This window comes from Phyllostomus discolor, chromosome X, assembly GCF_004126475.2.
Source record: "Phyllostomus discolor isolate MPI-MPIP mPhyDis1 chromosome X, mPhyDis1.pri.v3, whole genome shotgun sequence".
Taxonomy (NCBI): Eukaryota; Metazoa; Chordata; class Mammalia; order Chiroptera; family Phyllostomidae; genus Phyllostomus; species Phyllostomus discolor.
The window spans coordinates 9121883-9144291 of NC_050198.1; the positions used below are offsets into that span (position 1 = coordinate 9121883).

The 22409-nt window shown below is 34.2% G+C and overlaps 1 protein-coding gene and 1 pseudogene across 6 annotated transcripts in view; one reads left to right on the top strand and one right to left on the bottom strand.

Annotated features, from left to right (window-relative positions):
- Positions 1–22409, top strand: part of CNKSR2 (connector enhancer of kinase suppressor of Ras 2) — a 288141-nt gene that overhangs the window by 261711 nt on the left and 4021 nt on the right. For 4 of the 6 annotated variants that reach the window (XM_028522246.2, XM_028522244.2, XM_028522245.2 and 1 more), the window contains one exon: positions 21542–21738. In XM_028522246.2, the coding sequence (XP_028378047.1) occupies positions 21542–21738 (197 nt within the window). Of the gene's footprint in view, positions 1–14298; positions 15630–21541; positions 21739–22409 lie in introns of those variants that run through there. The other 2 variants (XM_028522249.2, XM_028522248.2) reach the window with 2 other exon arrangements.
- On the bottom strand, positions 12487–14303 carry LOC118498490 (annotated as a pseudogene).

Genomic DNA, 22409 nt, shown 5'->3' on the forward strand with positions numbered 1-22409 from the left:
AGTGGATAGACTATCACTTCGTATAAGGTCTAGATCATTCTTCTTTGACCTAACAGTGCTGTAAATAGCATTCTTTGACCTCAGTGACTTAAGTTCCTTAGGTTCCTCCCTCTACCATATATTTGATATCAAAGACTTAGAGTAGATCTTACTAAAAAATAAAAAAAAAAATCTAGTGAGGTAATGCATTTTACCTAGTTGTTTAATAGAATTCTTTATTCCATGTTCAGCTTGGACCTCATATACTTAGACATTAAACTAAAATGTATTTTAGTGATTTAATTCAATTCAAGCAATATTCATGAAGCAGCCACAATTTCCTGACTACACAATATCCTAAGTGCTAAAAAAATATTTTTAGAAATCACAGAATCAATAAGTTTGTCATCTAATTGGAGAGAAAAACATACAAATGTAATTTATTTGCAACAAATGTGCAGCATATGAAATGTCTTAAAAGATGAACATGCTAAGTTTCACAAAAGCACTTAAAAGATCTTGATTATTTCCACCCTGTGAAATCAGACAAGGCCTCATAGCCATTTAAGCTGGACAAGCAAAATTTCACCAGGATCAAAAGAAACAAAGTTACATTCTATGTGGTAAAAAATAGCATCAGCAAGGGCAAAAATGAAAAAAAAACCAAAGAATAATTTATAGAAATATGGCATCTAGCAATAGATAGGTACAGGTGAGACCAAAAAAAAAGAACTATGCTACAACTAAAATACAAAGGTCCTGGTATTCCATATTCAGAAGTTTGGATGTATCAGAAAAAATTGTTTAAACCTCATGATGGAGAGCCTCTAGATATCTCAGTAGGAAGGTGACATATTCAGATGTAAGTTTCAGAAAGGTCACTGTGACAGCAGTGTAGAAGATGCATTGGTGTGGGGGTACAAGTGAAATAAGGAGACCAGTTAAGAAACTATTTCAGCAGTTCAGATGAGAGGTGTTTTATCCTCTCTGCAAATGTAGAGGCAAAAATGTATCTACTCAAAGGAAATCCCACAGGTAGAGAAAGGTCTTGAAGAGTTTAATGGAAGCTTGCAGCACCCCCAATGGGCAGTTGGAAATTGAGCTAGCCACATACTGATAAGAGGTCTGCCAAATAGCCTTAAATGACCAAAAGACAGAAACACAAATTTAGAACAGCACCGACCATCATGGATATACGGTTTTCTCTGGTAATGCTCAGTGGTCAGCCAAGAATAGGAAAGCAGAAGGTTGAATATTGAAAAGGGTACATGTGGTGCATATGCAAGAAGTCAAGGGAATTGAGGGGTCTGATCAGTGGTGTAGATTGGAAAGGAAGTGAATTCAGGAGGGTGCTGTGTTCTTGATGAGCACAAAGATTAGACATAGTGGAAGAGATAGGAGAGAAAGCTATAATCAGGAAGAGCTGTAATACTTCAGAGATAACATGATGACCAGCAGAAATGTGTGATGTTTTTGGATTTGACAGCAAGTTTACAACACAGAAGGTACTTATATTTCAAAACAACTCTTCAATATCCCTATTTATGTTTGTATTTTTAAGAAAAAACTTTGGAACACTTTGCCATATTAGTGTATAAAATAAGCTATCTAATGGCAAGAGGGAAACACCCATTGATATGGAAAATAAAGCCAATTTATATTAATGATTTATTATATATTTCAGTTGATTAGTGAAATATATTCAATGAACATAAATTGTAAGAAAGTGGAAATTGAACATGTGTTAACTTGCTACCTCCATTATAAAGTAAACCTCAACTCATTTCAGTCAAGTTTACAGCATCGTTAACTGGTCAGTTTTTGAATAAAATAATTTTAACTATGATTTCAAAGACATTCTGTAGGGAATGATTAAATTATATGTATTTGTCCTTTTACTTTCACTATTGTCTCAGGAAAACTTTTTTATCTTTCCTATGGACTATACCTGTCTGTTGAATAAAAGACATTTTGGTGATTTATATTTTCTATAAAGATATGTTACATAGTCTGGACTTAAGATACAATCTGCAAAGCTAAGCATGCCCATAAATCTGAATCTTTCCTTCTTTTCTCATGTAGAGAGAGAAGGTACTTTTTTAGAATTGCCTTCCCTAAGGAAAAGCCAACACATCTAGAGTATGGTGCATTTTGTTTAATTCTTATAGGTTTATTGAACACATTAATCTACTGCAAATGATAGCTAACTTGTTAAATGACTGCTGACTTTTCTAAGGCACTATTGTAAAATCCTGTCATAACATAACTATTTAGTCCTCAAAACTCTAAGAAGTAAATACTATTATCCTTATCTTGTAGATGAGGAAACTTAGTTTAAATAACAGGATATAGGACTCCCAACTAGATAATAGCAGATAGGAACATCAGACTAACATAGTCTGTCAGCAGAGTGGATGCTGTCAATCACATATTGCCCCCTCAGATCTAACATTTTAATTCAGGTTAAAACTTAGCAAAAACAGTGTTTTCTTTTTCTTTATATATATTAAGCCTATATAAAAGAAACTAAAATTTTTAGCTTTTATCATAGTAGGTCAAGATCACCACTAATATGCTCTATCAAGTAAAGGAAAAACCTGCACACCACTTTACTTTTTATTGTTAAAAATTGTGATTAGTGTACTTTTCAATTGTAATTAACCAGTGTCCCAAAACTATGACATATATAAATGGTGAAACAATTTCACCACTTGAGTCAAAACTCTCTCTTAGTACTTTATGCTTTAACATGATTCATTTTATAACTAATTTGTGTCAAGTTAATACTGGGATTTTTTTAATGCTCAATCCTAAGGATGTCTTGAGAGGAATTTGAAAAGTATTTCATGCGGTGGCCAAAGTTATTATTTTACATTTTCCTTCCAAGTCCCACTTTATCCATCTTCTTTGAAACAATCCAAATCTTTTTACCTTTTTTGTATCAGCTAAATGATCTTTTTATTTATTTTTTAATATTTTAGGATATAGAAAAGCAACAGATTTAGAAGTAAAATGAGAGATGCCACTGATCTTCCCGGTTCCTACTCACAGTTGCTAAATCTGATGTATTGTGGGTGACTGTGTTTTCTCTCCTGATAAAACATTACTTCCTACCACCTCTAACAGATCTGAAAAGTGGATTCATGTTCCCTGAACGGAACTGTTTAAGAATGCAACATTTACACTTTCATCTGTTTCCAACTTCAAATTTCTCACTTGTGTTATGCAATATGTAGTGTAAAATGAAAGTTCATTACCAAAGTAAATTCTAGTGAAATTCTCACATTTTCTGCATCTTCTTTCAAGATATCTCATGTAAAAGCACTTTATAAAGTGGAAAGTAAAATAGATTATATGAACTTTGTAAAAACAGTAATGCTGCTATTAAACTCTTAGATCCTATTTAAGAAAACCAAGTTCAGACCTAGTGAATAAATTATTATTTTAAACTCATGTATTCTAGCTTTTGATTTGACATTTTAGTAGTAATTGATGTGGGTATCTGCAACCCACCTTTCTTAGAAAATTGCCATGACAACTCCTAAGATATGGTACCAGCTCACTGGAGCCTCTTGCTTTGTTGATGCTAAATACAGAAGCTGCATTTGATTTCATCTTATCTGTTTCTATAGGGAGCAATGTACCACGGTTTGTTGCACTTCCCAAGCTGACTTTTTCATTACCATGGAGACCAGACCTACCCACACAACTAAGACCTGAAACCATCCTCAGTATGGCTAAAACTAAGGCCATGAATTAAAGTGTATTGTTTTGTTAAAGAAGAGTCCCTGCTTCTGCTTTTGAAGTATTTATTCATTTTCCACAAAGAAAACAGGCTTTTTAGTGCCATGCTGAGGATTTACAATAAGGAGGAAAGGAAATGTCATCATGACATTTTCCTTGGTCAGGTTCTGGTTTTGGATATATGGTGTATACTCTGCATAGTCAATCACTATGGAGTAATGTTTCATTTCAAATTGTATCAGTTTTCCTAAACAGTAGTAAACACATTTAGTGTATATTTCACATTAGTCTTAAAATGCTGCTTTTAATTCTAGTTTGGTATTGTCTAAATTTTTAAAATCCAATGCTGGTGTCTTTTAGATTAGTTCTGCACTTGCTCACAATAAAATCAGTAGGATAAAAGTTATTCTAGAACCTTCATCATAACTATAAATCCAGTTCTGACTGATGAATTATCTGTGGAAGATCGTAAACACCAATACAACTGTACTCTAATGAGTTCTTTTTAAATTTAATTTTATTGTATTGTGGTAGTAATATGTTCATATATATCAGTATAACAAAAACAGCAAAAGCTCCACAGGATTCTTCATGTTCAGGGTCGTTATGGAGATACCAATTATACCATAGCTGTTATCGTTTGCCCCCTGACTGGCCCCCCACACACACACACAAATGGCACCAGTCAAAAAAAAATGATACAGAACTCTTACGCGGAATTGAGAATCTCAAATTTATTCCCTGATTTGCACATCTTTACATCTCTAGTTTAATGATTGTGCTTTTTCACCCTTGAGAAGGCAGCATAGTCCTTGTTTAACACAAATACACTAGGAATTCCAAAATGCCTGACTTCAATGAAATGTGGAATTGTCCTTGATTTTTAAAGGCTATTATGAATAAGCACCATAAAATTGCTGTAACTTAATTTACAAATGGAAAACAAATTAATTGGAATTTTGTGTTTTGTTCACTAGCAGGAAGTTAGCAATTCATTGCTATACTTGAATACAAATTAAGTTTGTCATACAGAGAACCTTCTGACATATCAAACATCTGAATTTTGCAAAAGGAATTCTTGCCCTAATGAAGTTCCTATATGATTCTAGTTTTCTGTAATTACACTGGTGAGTGTGAAATTCAACATGTGACGCTAAATGTAAAACACATATATCTAGAAACCTTTTGCAGTAGCTATAAAGTTGTTTGTATTTTTTCTATAGAACATTGAGAGTCAGCATAGCTCTCGTTAGTAAAACTTTCTTTAAACAGACAGTGCTTTATTTCCATGTCTCTGGTACTATTTTGCTCACTTGTTTGTTTTGTTGGTTAGATTCCACTTATAAGAGAGATCTTATGTTATTTGCCTTTCATCATCTGGCTTATTTCACTTAGCATAATGCTCTGCAGTTCCACCCATGCTGTTGTGAAGGGTAGAACAGACTGACAGTGACCAGAGGGGAAAGGGGAGGGAGATAATGGGAAACAGTGGGAAGGGTCAAGTAAAGGAACTTGTACAAAGAACCCATGGACAGGGACAATAGGGGCAAGGATTGAGTGTGGGAGCAGGGTGGACAAGGTAGGGAAGAGCAATGGAGAAAAATGGGGACAACTGTAATTGAGCAACAATAAATACATGCATACATACATACATACACACATACATAATAAAACAAAATACTCCTAAAAAATAAAAATAAAGAATAAAATGGGAGGGAGGTGGGGAGGGATGGGTGGGTGGGCTGGGATGGGAGTAAAGGATAGAAAACTGTACTTGAACAACGATTAAAATAAAATAAAATAAAAGAATAAAAGGAGAGTGCTACATAAATTGTCAGGAAGGGGAAAAATGAAACTCAAATAGTAGGCCATTTTTAATATATTCTTCATATGTTCTGAGATTCCATAGTTTTCTATCCCAGATGCAAGGTGAGTTTGCTGTTCCAAAATATAATGGCCAATAATTTCAAAACAACTAAGATTGAACATGAATACTTGTTATTCTAACCTCTAAGTTTTTGTGAATTTGGATGTTTGCTTAGATCCATGCTACATTTCTAGCACACATGGTTTTATAGTGATTTTTATCAAATTTCTATTCTTGTCATATACATAATACATTTAAAATACCTAAAAATGTAATAGTTTGAATATTATAATGTGCAGATGACTTTAACAATGCAGATTTATGAGAATAGTCTATGATGTAATTACAGATTGAAAAATAAGAGAATATGAAAATGTTATTAAAGTGAGAGATTTATAACAAATTTAAAGTAAATAAAAATATTAACTCTAATAAGTAATACATAAGGTACAATTTGAGTTCTTAAAAATGTCTCAAATTTTCTTTTTACCTTTCTTAGCATTGCTTTGCTAGGGGAGGTATTTTTGTTGTCCTTATTGCTAAGAAATTCAGTTGGCAGTGCCCTCAAAGCAGATCGTCCTTGCCAGAGTTGTTAATGAGCAAATGATAACAAATGTCATGTTGATATGCCAAGAAGGTTACTAATAAGGCATTAACATTTAGAAGTTATTGAAGGGAGAAAATCAATATTGTATTTTTTGTAATATTGTAAGCTCAGCCAGAAGAAGTAGAAGTTCATTTCAAGCTTCTACAATCATAAATGATGTTAAAGCATGAGAGGAAATAACATCTTTAAATTTTTAGCACAAGAATCACTCTTTTTCTTACTCTACTCTCAGCCCACATACCCACTCTTGTACTCTTGTCAAAAGTATGTAGTATTTCATTCACTTTTGCAGATCAATACCTTTGTTTTCCCCTCATTTCATCTGGAGGGATATCACATTACTAAAGCTAATAATGAATGATATTTTTTAAAACAGTAATTCCACCAAAATCAGAATGACAGTACTTTGAGGATACTATATGAATTCAGAATAAGAATAGGGTTGACTCTATAGAGCAAAAGTTCATGAAGATCTATGTTACTGTTAATTTGAAATGTCTTTATTTTATTTTATTAAATATTTTTAAAAGATGTTATTCATTTATTTCTAGACAGAGGGGAAGGGAGGGAGAAAGAAAGAGAAAGAGAAGCGTCAATGTCTGGTTGCCTCTCACGTGCCCCCTACTGGGGACCTGACCTACAACCCAGGCTTGTGCCCTGACTGGGAATCAAACCAGCGACCCTTTGATTCACAGGCTAGCGCTCAATCCACCGAGCCACACCAACCAGGGTGAAATATGTCTTCATTTTAGATCACTATTTTCAAGAACTAAAAAGTTGTGCCACTGACTGTCTACTTACTAAAAAAACTGTGAAGTAAAAGCAAAATTTGCATAGCATCAAAATTCACTATCACAGGTCATTTTTGCTAATCAGTAACTTGACACAGGACATAGAGCAAAGTCCTTTGTTTACTCTGAGTAGGTTTTGATGACAGACTAAATGAATTTTTATAACTCCAACTCCCAGGTACAAATACCCTTATCTGTTATTCCACTAGAATGTCCAGTTTGGAGAATTAAAGTCAAGTGCAATGGGCACATTAAATCGCTTAGGTCATGGAAGTAGAATCATTTTTACCATATACTCCCTTAGGTGGTTTAAGGTTCAGATAAGATTGGAACTGCTTTTTAGAGCACGTATCATGTAGGAAAGAGAATGTCCTAGTAGGGTCGAAAGGACCAAAGAACCCATTGAAAGAGATAGTCAAGAAAACAAGTGAGATAGAGTCCCAATTTGCCTTTTCATTTTGGCAGACCAGACATAGTTACAGATGAAGTGTTGTGTTACATATGATTTACCTGTTCACCCCATTGGCAGTTCTCATCACTGAGTTACTTCACACCAATTATCATCCAGGCAGAATGTGATCTATTTAATTATATCATTTAAATATAACTAGGTAAGGTGGTAACAGGTGAGAATGCTCATAAATTAAAAATATGCATTGTTGATCTCTATAGTATTAGTGGATATTTAAAAAGTCTATTTCCAGCCCTGGCTGGCATAGCTCAGTGGATTGAGCGTGGGCTGGGAACCAAAGTGTCCCAGGTTCGATTCCCAGCCAGGGTACATTCTTGGGTTGCAGGCCATAACCCCCAGCAACCGCACATTGATGTCTCTCTCTCTCTCTCTCTCCCCCTCTCTCTCTCCCTCCCTAAAAATAAATAAATAAAATATTTTTAAAAATGAATTCGCTTATTTAAAAAAAAAAGTCTATTTCCTATAGTATGTTCATATCTCAGACTTTAGCTATGTTAACTTTGTAGCTATTTCATTTGGAAATGAGAATTTTAAAGAGATTATTTTTAAATAAGTAGTTATTAATCATAAAACAGTTTGGAACAGCAACCAACTCTTCTATAAAGTGCTATCTACCCATGTTGCTGAAACAAAAATTTACCAGGAATGGTTATATTTTTTACTAAGGTTATCTCATTGGAGTTTGATATGATTCTTTTGTTAATAATCTCAAAATATCCTTATGAAATGTTTAACAATAGGGGTGAATTAGGATGAAATGTTTTGAGATGATTTAAATGTTTTGTAGGAAAGAAAAAAACTTCCTCTAGCCTGTTAGGTTCTTTGGCTGGGGCCTACAAATTAAGTTGACAAAAGAGTAACAGGAGAAAAGGCATGTGAATTTTATTCTACATTAATATTTTAACATTTACATACACAGAGTCCTTCATAGAAAAAAATGAAGAACCAAAGACGTGATTAGACCTGGAGCCTTAAATACCATTTTAACAAAAAGCAATAAATTGTAGAGAAATGACAAGATAAAGGAAAAGGGAGTTGGGCTTCTAGAGCATTAAATTGTGGAAAAGTAGATATGTGTGAGAAACTAACACAAGATAAGGGTTATTTTAATAATGTTTGCTTGTGCTGACCCATCTCAATGTCAGCTTTCTGTATCCAATGATAAGGTTTGTTCTTCTGGTGTGGAAGAGGAGAGGAGGAACACCATCAGAAGGGGAAATTAATGTCCTGCTTTTAGGCAGATAGGAGAACAGCCAAAGATCTATGTTTGCTGCTTTTTAATTACCTTCAGCTCATAATAATCCTTATATGAGAGTGGCATGTTTTGGGGTGGCATATCATGATCCCCTTCAGTTTTAAAGTCTACTGTAAGCATCAGAACTCAGCTGTTTTATATTTCATATATACATACATATATACATTCATTTTGTCTTTGAATTTGCTATAAATTTCAAATATTTTTACTTTCTAGGTATGTTTAATTAAAATTAATATAGTAATAACATTAATGTAATTACATATAGTATAATTGCATATAATATACATTATTAGGGTAATTATATAATTACATGTTAGTTATATATTGGATCTATGTGTTAGTGTATCTGTATGTGTGTATGTATACATATATACATATATAGTTTTTACTTAAAAAAGTAGAACTTTATTTTAATGATAATTCTTAAATACAAAATTTTAAGGTAGAAATTGGGGAAGGGGTTATACAACCATACCATGAACTCTTTTAGGTCAGACTATCATGTTTGTATATTTATCCCTAATATTTGATATATACTAATATTAGTATAGATACCTATAAGTGCCCATTAAATCCTTAATGAACATGCATGTCTATAAAAATGAATTCCCCCCATTTTCTGTTTTAAATTCAGAATGGTGACATTTGAGATGATAATATAAAGTGGCAAAATTCCATAGTACATTTTTCTGAATTATCTATAGGCACTTAATTGAAAATAAACTGATGGAAAATTGAATTAATATATCATGTTCTTCTGTAACTATTAAATATAAAAGACCTTTTTAATTGTTGCTAATATATAAGCTTCTTTTAAAGTGTACTTTAGGTGTGCCCTTATTTCAGAATAGTGGTTTTCAATGCAGATAGAAAAAGCCAGAGTGTATGATATACTCAGAGTAACTAATTAAATCCTAAAGGCACTCTAAATTCAGAGTATAGCAGTAGGTACATTATGATGAGATACTACTATCATAAGGAAATACTCTCTTCTGTGAATTATACACAGAGGATGGAATTGTGATTTGACAATTTAGAAGAACATTCTAATTATCTGGAAACAGTATTTCCCTATCTGTTTTGCCTGTGGCTGGGTCCATCAAATATTTTATTTTACCTAGGATTGCTAATTAAAGATCTCCACAAGTGTATAAGTATAGGTATAAAGTATATTACTTTTTACTATTTATCATTTTATTTTGAAAAAGAATACTTTAACATGAAAATTTTACTCCTCATTCATAAAATAAAAATAAAGACTTGTTGATTCCTATCCCCTCTGGTATTAAATTTTAAAATATGCAAACAAACAAATTTTTAAAATCTGATAACTCAAACTTTACAAGAAAACAGGCACTTAAAATTCAGACAGATACTACTGGAGCCACAATTAACAAATTTCTCTCTTAGTCCTAACATTCTGAATCAAGGTATTAGCCCACTGTTTTCAGAACTTACACTGAGAAAAATAATTATCACTGCTGACTATCCATGGTGTTAGATATTCCTATTTTTCAAAAAGAAAAACTTAAATATGAACGCATACATTAGAAGAAGGGGAGTCTCCAGATAATGATGTTATACAGATACTTTTTTTTAAAGCACACAAAACAGGCTGTTCTCCCATGAGCTATGCAAATGTTACTTTTGATAGGCTTCAATGTTCATTATTGGTGACCTTTGTTATCTGCAAGCAGTTCGAGACCAGCAGTCAGTGGATTTGCCCTTAAATTGGCCCTCAAGCTCACTGATAATGGAAGTGAATAATGGAATAAAGTTTCCTCTTAGAACTCACACAGAAATAGGAATCTTTTAGAGTGCTATTCTGGCTGAAGGACTTCTTATTTTCATTTTCACACATTTTCTCCTCTTTCATTCATTAAGGAAAATTTTTTCACCTATTTTATATTCAAATTCAATTATTCTCTTGCAAATATTGCTGCTTCCATCCGTACCCTATAAATCTAACTTTCAGGCTTTCAATTTAGGATCATCAGCTCTTCCTAGCAGGTACATTATTGGAAGCCTGATTACATTTATAGAACTCCTATTTCTGCTTATTATTTGAGTGATCCTTAGTGGGGAGATTTTTAAATTCGTAAAACAAAAATGGAAAGGGACATACTCCTAAACATATCTTTCATAGATTCCATGTATAAAGAGCTAGCATGGAAAGTGGATCCACCCTGGAATAAGTCATCCTAGACTCAACATGGCATTATATCAGGGTTCACCATTCAGATCTGAAGGGGTTCAATAACAAGGAAACAGGATCTGTTTCTTTTTATCCAGCTGGGTTGGTAGCCTCACAATCGGAGGTTTCAGTGATGAGTGAAAGCTCAATATTTGTTAAGTAGCACGCCAAATAAAAACATTGCTGATTTTCTTGGAGGTAGCATAGCTGTTGTTTCAAAATACAGTTGATTACAGGCTTGGTAAATAGCGAAGTTTATTTTGATAGCACGAAGTAGGGAATATTTTTATAGTTAGAATATTGGACAAAAGAAAACAATCAAGACCCATATAATTTAAGGTATTTTTAACGGAATGTGCAATTTACACTTGTTCTTAAGAAAAACAGGGATAAAATTAGTCTGTCATTATATTAAATAATTCAACTGATTTGAATATTTTGACTATTTGTGTGTGGATAAATGAAGTTGTCAAGAGCAAGAAAGTGCAATAAAAACACAAAGGTAGAGAAAAAAAGAATGTTGAGAACCAGAAAGGGACTTGCAAAAAAAGTAAGACATAAATATGAGTCTCACAAAAGAAGACAAAGACAGGCTTTCCTGGAACAGTGTCATTATGAAGTAGGTTTGTTTTTGTGTTTTAGAAACTTCATATAGATTAACCATATACTAGTCCATCATATCTGACCCTCGTGGCCTGCCAATGCACACACCAGTACATACCATTGATTTAATGGGTATGAGTCTGCAAGTATCTTTATAATTGTTAATTGTTTGCCTCAAGAATAAAAAGGAACTATTTAATACTACATAAAAGCATAACTTCAAAGAATTTATTCAAGCAGTTTGCCAAGGACTCTTTCATTTTGCTGTATTCTCCATAGACTATTTCCATTAGATTCCTAGGCAAAAACCTTGAAATTATTTGAGATGTGTAATACAATGTTATACTAGTGACAGAACTAAAAATAAACTGCTATGTGATATGCCCAACTACAGGCTTCTGACTTATAAACTGCCAGTATACCATAGTACAAAAATTGGCATCATTCCAACCAGCCCTACCCAAGGTGTAGCCTGTCCTACTGTGACTGGCCTGAAGCAGGTCCCAAACTATAGTGGGGACAAGAATCACCCAGGTTGCTTGCTTAAAATGCAGATTCCTGAGTTCCATACCCAGAAATCCTAATTCAGTGAATTAGAGGTAGGGCTCAGAAATTTGTGTTTAACAAGCAGACCTCTACCCCTAAGATTTGGTAGCCAGTGGTGCTGAGCACTACTAGTTGAAGAGACACCTTGCCCTAGGAAGTTACCTTCTCTTATGCTAATATGGGGAGGCAAAAGTAGGTTTACAGTTGTGAGTACACAAAATAGAGTTTATTCTTAAATTACTATGTATTAATTATTCTATTATTTTCTATATAAGCAGTTGTGAACCTACTTTTGCCCCACCCTGTATATATAGTTTGAGAACTAACTGTAGTCATTTTGAAATAGCAGTCCTCCCCCACCATCCTGCACTCTGGCAAGGCACTCACCTGAGAAGGTGTTTCCTATCTCTTAGAGTAGAATTCAGCAATCCTTTTTTATTTACCAATACAAAAGTTTATTTAACAAAAGTTCAATGTGAAAATGTACGTGACTCGGTTTTTATATTGCAGTAAAACAAGTGCTGTGGAGAGGGGACATGTGATGCAGTTGATTTCTCTGGTGAACATAGCCATTCTTTATACTCGTCCCAAGGTTTCTAACATGATGATACTGTTTCCTCATATTACCACCATTCCAATATTGTTCTGTAACCTACTAGTTGCCATCTGCACACGCTCATTGGTCACAAGATTCATAAAGATATCAAATTCCCACAATGTTCCTTGAACATGTCTGCCACCATTTAATTTCATTGATAACTTCTCCATAATTTTTTTTAAACTCAGGGGTAAGCTTTGCTCATAGTGTCTACTTAGCAAGCTCAAAGATCAAATTCGGCAATCTTGTAGAAGAAACAACATACTAAATGTAATTAAAGGTGACTTGATTTCCAGGGCTCTAGTTCAGGTTTAGTATGGGCTAAGTACACTAGAAACTAAACTACTCCCGTAACATTTTTTTTCTGAGAGGAAATGAAGGGTGTGTTTATAACAACAAGTTACAAGGTGTTTGAATTGCGTAGATAAATTAGAACAAGTTCAAACTTAGAAACGACCTTGTGCCCAAGGTTAGATTGTGATTTTGTTATTTGAAATTCCATGACCCTTATGAAACAAAGTGGTAGAAGCCAGAACTACCATCCAGTATTATTATTTCCTTTAAAATTAAATATTGTCTTTTGTTTCATTTAACTTACATATGGATATTATTTAGTTCCTAGTCCTTTTCTATAAAAGAGCAGTATGATGTGATAAGCAAAAATTAGTTCTTCTGGTTTCTGAACTATGCTGCATCCTGTTTTCTAGATACAGTGCTACGGGCTACTCACACTCTTTCCATTTTCTAAGAGAGGTAGTAATGAACAATGCACTTTCTCACCTTGTTCCTTCTTAGTATAACTCAAAAGCTATTACAAGGTGTTGCAAATAAAAATCTGCCCTAGGCCAGAAAGACAGCTTGTGCCTGGTGACAATATTTAGATTCCTCAAAATCCAAACTGAAATGAACTAAAATTACAGTTTATTTTATCCCATTGTTCTTAGTTTCCCAGGTCTTTCAGGAACTTTAGCCTCTTCTAGTTTCTTAATTCCATGGCATGCGGGTTATGTTCAGTTATAAAGTCACCCTTTCATCACATTTACCCTGTTAGAGCTTTTCATTTCTTTTCACTTTACGTTAATCAGCATTTGGCCTCCTCATTGGAATCACTGTAGCTGGGCTCTGCTATCTCACTGATTAGCACATGATAACAAATGTATATTAGTGTAGGAAGAAGGTAGACCAGAAGACTTTTCCTCATAATTCTTCATTGAATGAATTTGAGGAAAGATCCTGTATAGAAATTCAGTTTAATTTTTTTTGGAAGACTGATCATTTTACATGTGTATGGAGAATACTTTTAACAAAATTTTCTCATTAAAATTACAGATGTGCATTAAAAAAGTATAGAGGGGGGAAAGATGTATCTGAGCTGTGTATTATCTTGTATACATAAGATTGGCATTTCTGTATAACCAAGCTTAAAACAAAAAGTGTCCCATTTATGGCCAAATAGACTTGCATGCCAACAGAAAGACATTATGGTATTGAAACCATATGCAATTCTAGCCATATTTTTTTCTCTTTTCTCTTCATGGGTATTGCATGATGGTATTTCTAATACAAATACTAATATGCTTTAGAAATAATGACACTCGCAGGTCTTTCATCATATTGTATCACTGCTTTATCATATTAGGCTAATACACTGCGAGAGTTGGTAGAACCTCTCCATGCCAAATCGGATCCACTTCTGTTGGCACTCAACCCATTGGACTCACAGATTGATAAGCTAATGTTTAGAGAATTTAGATCGGAGAGAGTCGGCACGGCATACTCAACATCAACCTCTTGCAAGCAACTAAAATGGCCTCGTCCTTGCTGTTTATAACAGGAAACAGACTTTTAAAAAGCTTAGATCATCAAGTGTTTTGGATTGGGGGCCTCCCTAAAGGGATATTAAGAGGGGCAGGCCACTCTTAAGAAGAATGCAAGCTTTCTACACTGGAACTAGCATAAGATCAAAGCCAATCAAGATGGAGAACAGTGACAGAAAACTGCCATTTCTGTGGGAGAACAGAAGGGGAAGGGTATTGACTGGGAAGGGCTCTGTGTGGTGACACCTCAGTTGTGTTCTCCTGACACCAGGAAAGGAGAGGGATCAGCTCCGATAACTAGGAAACCCTGGCTTTTTAATGGACTCTTTGGTGGCCTCTTTAAGGCAAAGCAGAGGAAGCAAATTCTGTGTGTTAAGTGTATTTTGCATTTTTAAAATTTGACGTGCTGTATTGTACTAAATTTAAGTGTAATCTATTAAGGCAAGGTATACACAACCTGCTCTGAAATTTACTGTTTATTCTATTATAAAGTGTATTCAGGTGCAACACAGAGACTGCTTTTGGTGACACTAATGAAAAAGATTTCTCACACCAGGCTTTATTAGATTCCTCAGCTAATATCCTAACTTTTTCCTTATTTCTTGGCACTTTGTATACAAATGGTGTTGCCTCATAGGACAGGCATGAGCTATTCTTTTCTGTAAAATTTTCCAAATCTATAGGCTGTGGTTTTCACTTTTGAAAAAGTATTTTGTCTGGATGTCTTTCAAACTAGCTTCAGATATTATTTAATACTATGTAACTGGGTCCCTTACAGCTCAATATTGCTTATTTTTCTTCTGTAGTGGATGTGAAATTTCCTTTATTTAGTTGGATAAAATACTCTGTAATAATTTCAATGCTAATTAATGGATATTTCATACTGTGCAATGAACAGATAATATAACATTGTATTTGGAAATGTTTTTTCTTCCTGTCACCGCAGTGTGTGGTATTGCATAATGTGAATACCTGTAAAAATATAAATTACTTAAAAATAAAAATATGACCAATTGGTATCAGATCTTTTTAGATAGCTAAATAATTTGCTAAGTATGCTTGATAGTAAATATCTTCCTAAAGAGAAGTGATATTTGCTTCTTTCTCACAAATGGAATTTGTGTTGTGAATAAAATCACATTGATCTGCTTTACAACTGCCTCTGTGCTCTAACCGTTTTAATGTGTTTTTTTAAGTATATATAAAAAGGATGGCTCTGGTATGTAGAAATCCATCAAAAAGCATTTTGTTGGTATTTAATATTAGTGGAATTGCCTTGGGTCGTTCTCCCTGTTTATTGTAGCGAAATTTTATGATATGAAGAATTTTTTTGAATTAAGGACTGTTGACTCCAGATTGATTTTTAAACATAATCATCTCTTAGCTTTGATTTTAAAACCGCCCCCCTTATGAATTCCTGTCTAAGAATTAGATACCTCAACCGGCATGTCTCTATTAGTTAAATTTTCTAAATTTTGTGAGTAGATGTAGAATCAGTCATTTATGCCTGTGGTTGTCCTTCAGAGAACCTATCCTTTGGGCCAATAAATCAATGCCAAGGATACCAACATTTTGCCATCTGAACTATTAATCATCAAAACTACTGTAGTACCCTGGAAATTCAATCACTGCCATATATTGTGACATGAAACCACATAATTTGGCAGAAACAACATGCTTAGATAATGAAGTACAGAATAAACTCCAACTCTGTCTCTTTGTCACATTTTTATAGAAGCTTTACTGTTCTGCAGAAGGAACTGACAGACACGAGTATGGGCTGTACTTGATTTTGGTGAAGCACAAGGTCATTCTTATACAGGGATAGATTTCACATGCTCTTTAAAAATACACTTAGCAATTCTGCTGGATTCACTCAAGCTGACTTTTAAAAGAAGGGTTTTTTCTCACTAAAATTAATTATTAGAGAATTACTATTATTTTGACTAAGACAAAAATCAAATTACTTTAAATTATGAAAAGGGTAGTTGATTCCAAAGCAATGAGTAAAATCCAGCTTTTAAAATCTTACACTTTTTTATGATATAACCAACTGCTCTCCCACCAGTTTTACAATGCTAGACATAGCCATCTAGCTGACTTATATAAAAACAAGAATTAAGAGAGATAACATTTAATTATAAGACAACTCAAAGTACAGTGTAAACTCCTGAATACATAATCATCTTTAGCATAAAACCTATGAACATTCAACCTATCTACATTAAACCCATTAAACGTGTAATCGTCAGCTTACACAAAAAGAAGTTATGCATCATGGTGTTCTAGTAAATTAGTATTCACAGAAAATATTACCATTGTCTCAATGCAAATGTTTAATTGACCTTCATGACAAGAATAGTGCTCCACATACGTGACACCGTTAGCCTGGAAGCCTGTGGTTGTACAAGAACGAATGCCTCTCACATTTGACTGGTGACTAATGCTACTATGTCCAGCCTTCTCTCCCCCTTGTGACTTAGCCTTTCCCAGCTTTCTGTGCTCATTACCCAGCTGTGTTGTGGAAGGAAGAACTGTTTCCAGGAAGACATCATTATCCAATTATAAAAGAGCACAGTTCCCTTCCAAAACATGTACCAAAACTCATTATCGATTGTTGGCTTGGTTCTTCATGAGCCCAGTTAGTATAGTTGTTTTGTTTTCTTTCCATTTTTTTACTATCTTTCAACACTGTCATCACAGTCATGGGGAAATGGGGAGGACATCAGAATGAAATTTTGGGTTGCCAAGGTTGTGTTCTGCTGTCCTTAGTCTTCACCAAAGGAACATGAGTGAAATTGTACAATAGACTGTCATAAATATTGCACAGTCACCCGACAGGGAGCCCTCTTTGGAGTACTGTGTGTACAAAGTAGAGAGAACCAGCACTCAGTTTAAACCTTCGGTGCATGAGGCACCATGCCAGATAGAAGAATGGAAAATGCAAAGGAGAGCGGGGGTTTTCTGCTCAACAAAAGTCACAGTCTAAGTCTTTGAAGGAGGGTGTACATGGGGCCAATGAGGCACAGGAAGAAAAAAACTAGAATTTCTTTTCAGGTCTTATAGCTCATGTTCTTCTAATTTATTTTCAGTCTCTTTTTTATAACATGTATATCTATTAATATAGAGTAATTACATGTATATAAGTTAGCAGAAGCAGTAGTATTTTTCACTGATAAGTGTACACAATCAAAAAGTTTGGAAACCACTGAGCATGAACGTAAGGAAATAAGTCAACCGAAGACCTTTCAGTATTTAAGAAATGTATTATCATCTGCTAATAATCCATTTGTAAGAAAGTTCCAACCAACTTTTATTTTGCATTAGCTAACCTTTTCTTTGACCTTTTCTTTATCACTATGTGGAGGGCATATGCAACCTGAAAGTACTAAACAATCAGCTGCTGTGACGCGCACCACATAGGAATAGGGTCACAGTATTTCATAGTGGAGCTAGAGTATCAATGAAGCAATAGAGGCTCTTCTTTTGCCCCTGCCATGTATGACACAGCCATAAATGACCCTCCCTTGGCACAGAAGTTAATTTATAAATAACTTCTTTGTGATACTGAAATCTATCAGTCAATGAAATTTTATGTAGTAAAGAAAACCCCATATGTTCTCTTTGCTTTAATACAATTGGAAAAGTTTATCACCTGACACAGAACTAATTTACATGTTGCAAACATAAATATAATGTAGGAGGGGATTTATTTGTGCAAAAGCCCAGAAGTCCTCAATAAATTAGATACCAATTAAAAGTTTATTGTAGCAGCAATACACTTCCTCATTAGGAATCACTGAAGGTTCCTAAATATGTCCTCTGGTTTGCATGTGGTCTTCTACACTTTGCCAACTTTCAGAAATTCATTCAAATTGCAAAAGAGCTGGTATTCCGCCAGTGCTCCAATGGCATGTTGAAAGAAAGTCAATCAGGAAGCAGACTTCACCAAGTGCTTGCCTGCTCTTCCAAAGCAAGCCTCTTCTAGAAGAAAAGCAAGGGTTTAAAAAGAGAGAAACCAGAAGACAAGTGAGAAGGAGACAAAGAAGAAGAGGGCAAAAAGAGAAGAAAATAAAGGTGCTTTCATATTTTCAGTTGCGACAGTAGCACCAATTGACTTAAGTGGTATTCATCTGAGAAAAAAAATCAAGGAAACCAATTGAAAATTATAAAAGAAAATAAAGGTCTGTTTTTGTCTTGAATGTTGAGTTCTGTGTTGTTTTGACTGTTGAGCACAGTGATTCAGATTTATAATGTGATTCTGCCCCTCACCCCACTCCTTTGAAAATTAAAGGATTCTTTGTCTAGTCTTAAAATGTTCAGTGAGTGGTGGCATCCTCTGGTAGCCTGGCATGTCAATCCCTCATCCTTCCTCATCCCACTGCTGTGTCTTGTGATGTTGTATATGTATATGATGTGTAGAGGTAGGGGGTGCCTTACTTATCTCTAGTAGGAGCCATGCTATTCCATTATTAGGAAATGTTTCTGTGTTCTGTCTCATTGTGATTTCATGTTCATATGTGCTGCCCAGAGATAAATTTATATTCAATTATTCTTACAGTTATCAAACCAGATTCTTTGTAGAATTATCTTGTCCTTTGGTTGAATGCCTTTATTCCCCCTTAATCGCAAAAACAAGGGGGAAAAACTGTCAGTTTTTATTTATTGAATAGCTTTGTTTATCACTTTTATAGTAAATCTTTACATATCCTTTTAAAAGTAACACTACATTGAAACTTTATAAAAAATCATCTGGCCCAGTATTCTACAAACTTTAAGACCTGGGGAGAAATAAAACTGCATAAGAATGTTTTTAAAACAAAATATATACTCCCTACAGTTTTAGGTAATATGGAAGGTTATTTGTAAAATGAAAATTTACTATGTAAAAACACTCTGCTCCCTTAAATCTTAAAACTATAATCTGAATCCCCTTTTTTCATCTTCTTTCAAAAACTGCAAAACTAATGATACATTAGAACACCTGATACATAAACTACTATAATTCACATGTAGGCCTCCTATTTCTCTGTCACTCTCTGCTCTATGAAATTACATCAAGTTTTAGATGTAGTCTTGCCTTGAGGCTAAAAGAATAACTGCTAAATAATTCTTAGGGGTCCTTTCCTGGCCTATGATTTTATGAAATGGAATTATGCTGTACAAATGTATCCTCATTTTTACAACTCCATTTAGTTACTCTGAGTGACCTTATGATTTTGTGTCTTCCTGGCTCCAAACCATTCTCAATTAAAATTCACTATTCCATTTCATTCTCGCTCTTAATCCACAAAGCAGTTTCTCCTTTTTACAGTCCTCCATCCATTCATCCCTCAAAATCCTCTAGGTGTTGCCAACATTCAAATATGAGCCAAACAGAAAATTTTAAAGCTGTTATTTAAAGGGATTGTTGTATTTTTAGATTATAGTTCTAAAGTAGATACATGATGAGGAAGTTAAAATTCATGGAATTAGTAATAGCATGTGCTGATGATAACAAGGAACTTTCTAATGGAAGGACTCGATTATCATATCTGCCAATAGTTGCTAACCTCAGCATCAGAGCGAAAAATTGAATATGACACTTAAATGAAGCTACGTTTTAATACTAAAGGTGATCCCTTTAAGTTAAGGTACTGTGTTTGTGGGCTTTGGGGGTGGTTTTAGGTACACTCTAAAAAGTTTTTAAGAATGCTGCATTTTAAGGGAGTCTCACAAATTCGTGAACACTTCATTGTTAAAGACACAGCTCAAATGATTATTGACAAAATTGGCAGTATCAAATTCTTATTAAAATCATGAATTCTGGAGTTACACTGCCCAGTTGGAATTCTAGCTCCCCTAGATACTGTGACCTTGAACAAGGTGCTCCCCTGCTGTAAAATTAAAATCAAACAGATCTACTCCTAGCTTTGTTGTAAGGATTAAATGAGATTATGACCATTAAGCATTTACCCTATTGTGTGGTACATATAAATATTTACTATTATTGCCAATTAGAGAGTCTTTTTGAACTATGTCAGAAAGCCTAAAATATTCACATGGACCATGATAGAATGAACAACATTCCATATTTACTCCTTGAGCCAATACAATCAGTACTTCTCAAATAGTACTCTGGCTCTCTATTAATGGAGACGATGGAAATATGTTATAGCCCTAATCCTATCTACCACCACAGGTAAAATCCAAGTCCATCTTTGTTTATTATTGTTGAGAAAGGTTGGTACCAATATTCAGGCATTTAAAGAACAAGATAGGAGTTTGACTTGTTCAGTAGATCTAAGGTCCTTTCCTGAACCACTCTTTAAGATTTTTTTTCTCAAAAATATTTCATTGGAGTGTTTTCTTCCTGGGTCTTACAAATGCTAAGTAGTTTCTCTTAGTATATGTCAGATTTCTCCTTAATTTTCATATAAACATATTCCCATATTTGATTTAATTAGAGCATTATTATTGATAATTTATGATCATTTAGTATATTTACAACATGATGGACATTATTGTAGCACTCACATGAAACCTAATAATCCTCAATGGCACACTATAGGAAGATTTGTATAATCAAATAGATTTCAATGAATGCCATTCCATTTTACGAAGTCTGAAAAAATGTAAAAAGTCAGTTTATTGCTAAACCAGGAGAGCTCTCACTAATCAGCATTCCTATGTTTACCAATATAATGATAAGGGATATTTATTAATGTTTGATAATATTATGTGCAGGATTGTTTCTGTGTTGTGTACCTTTTGTACTCTAATTCTTTGAACTTAATAGACTCAAGATATTTACAGTGATTTGCTACTAAGAGAATATTTTGTTAATCAAAGCATCCTGTTATTTGATCATTCTAAAATGATTGGCTGCCTGTAGCTAATCTTACCAAGTAAAACTAGCAGCTGTGGGTTTGTTGGGCTTTTTTTTTTTAATGTAATAGAGTGTCTTTCCAATTATTCATTATCTTGTTTTTTAGATAATTTTTAGTAGGTTTTTAGTAAATTTTTGGAGTGTCAAATACATGTTTATTACACTGGATTCATTTCTCTCTTTTTTTAACATTGCAGGTGAAAGCGGGGAAGAAAAGTTAGGAGACTCATTGCAAGATTTATACAGGGCACTGGAGCAAGCCAGTCTGTCACCACTGGGAGAACATCGCATTTCAACCAAAATGGAGTACAAGCTATCATTTATAAAGAGATGCAATGATCCTGTGATGAATGAAAAACTACACAGGCTGAGAATTCTCAAAAGCACTTTAAAGGTAAGATAGGAAATGGAAGGAGAAATTTGTGTTCAAGAGATTCATTCCTGAATTCAAAGACAATTACCAGAAGGAATACAAAATGAGATGGGAGGGGGTGGGTTAGGCAGTATATGTAAACAGGAAAAATATGAAGCTGAGCTGTTCTTGTAGCATAATAAGTGAACTGGTAAAGAGGAAATAATTTTAACTTCTCATTAACATCTCAAAGCACTGACTAAATGTTATGTGACTTAGTTCAAGGAGAAAACAGGATATAATCAATATTTTTTCCAAAAATGTAAGGCTAGTGTTATTACTCAATCTTTCATTTTCCTAAGACAAATGTGCCATGTAGTATAAGCAATATAGTTATTAGGAGAACACAGCATGCATGCAAAATGCAGTAGTGGGTGCTAAAAGGGTTTGCAATATTTCAGGACTATTTCCTGAAGCACGTTTAGAGTGAAGCCACAGTGACTCATGTTCCATGTAGAAATTTTATAAGTGTTCTGTTTACACTATTAGTTCCCAATTCACATGTTACTTTCCTATTATACATTTCCACAAGTGCTCACTCTCTGTGGTCTTCTTATTATGCCACCCCCAGATTGGTGAAGAGATGGAGAGGAGAGGGGAGCTGAGAGGCAGGAAATCCAAGGAGGTAGAAAAGTGAGTGCCCTCCCTGTGTG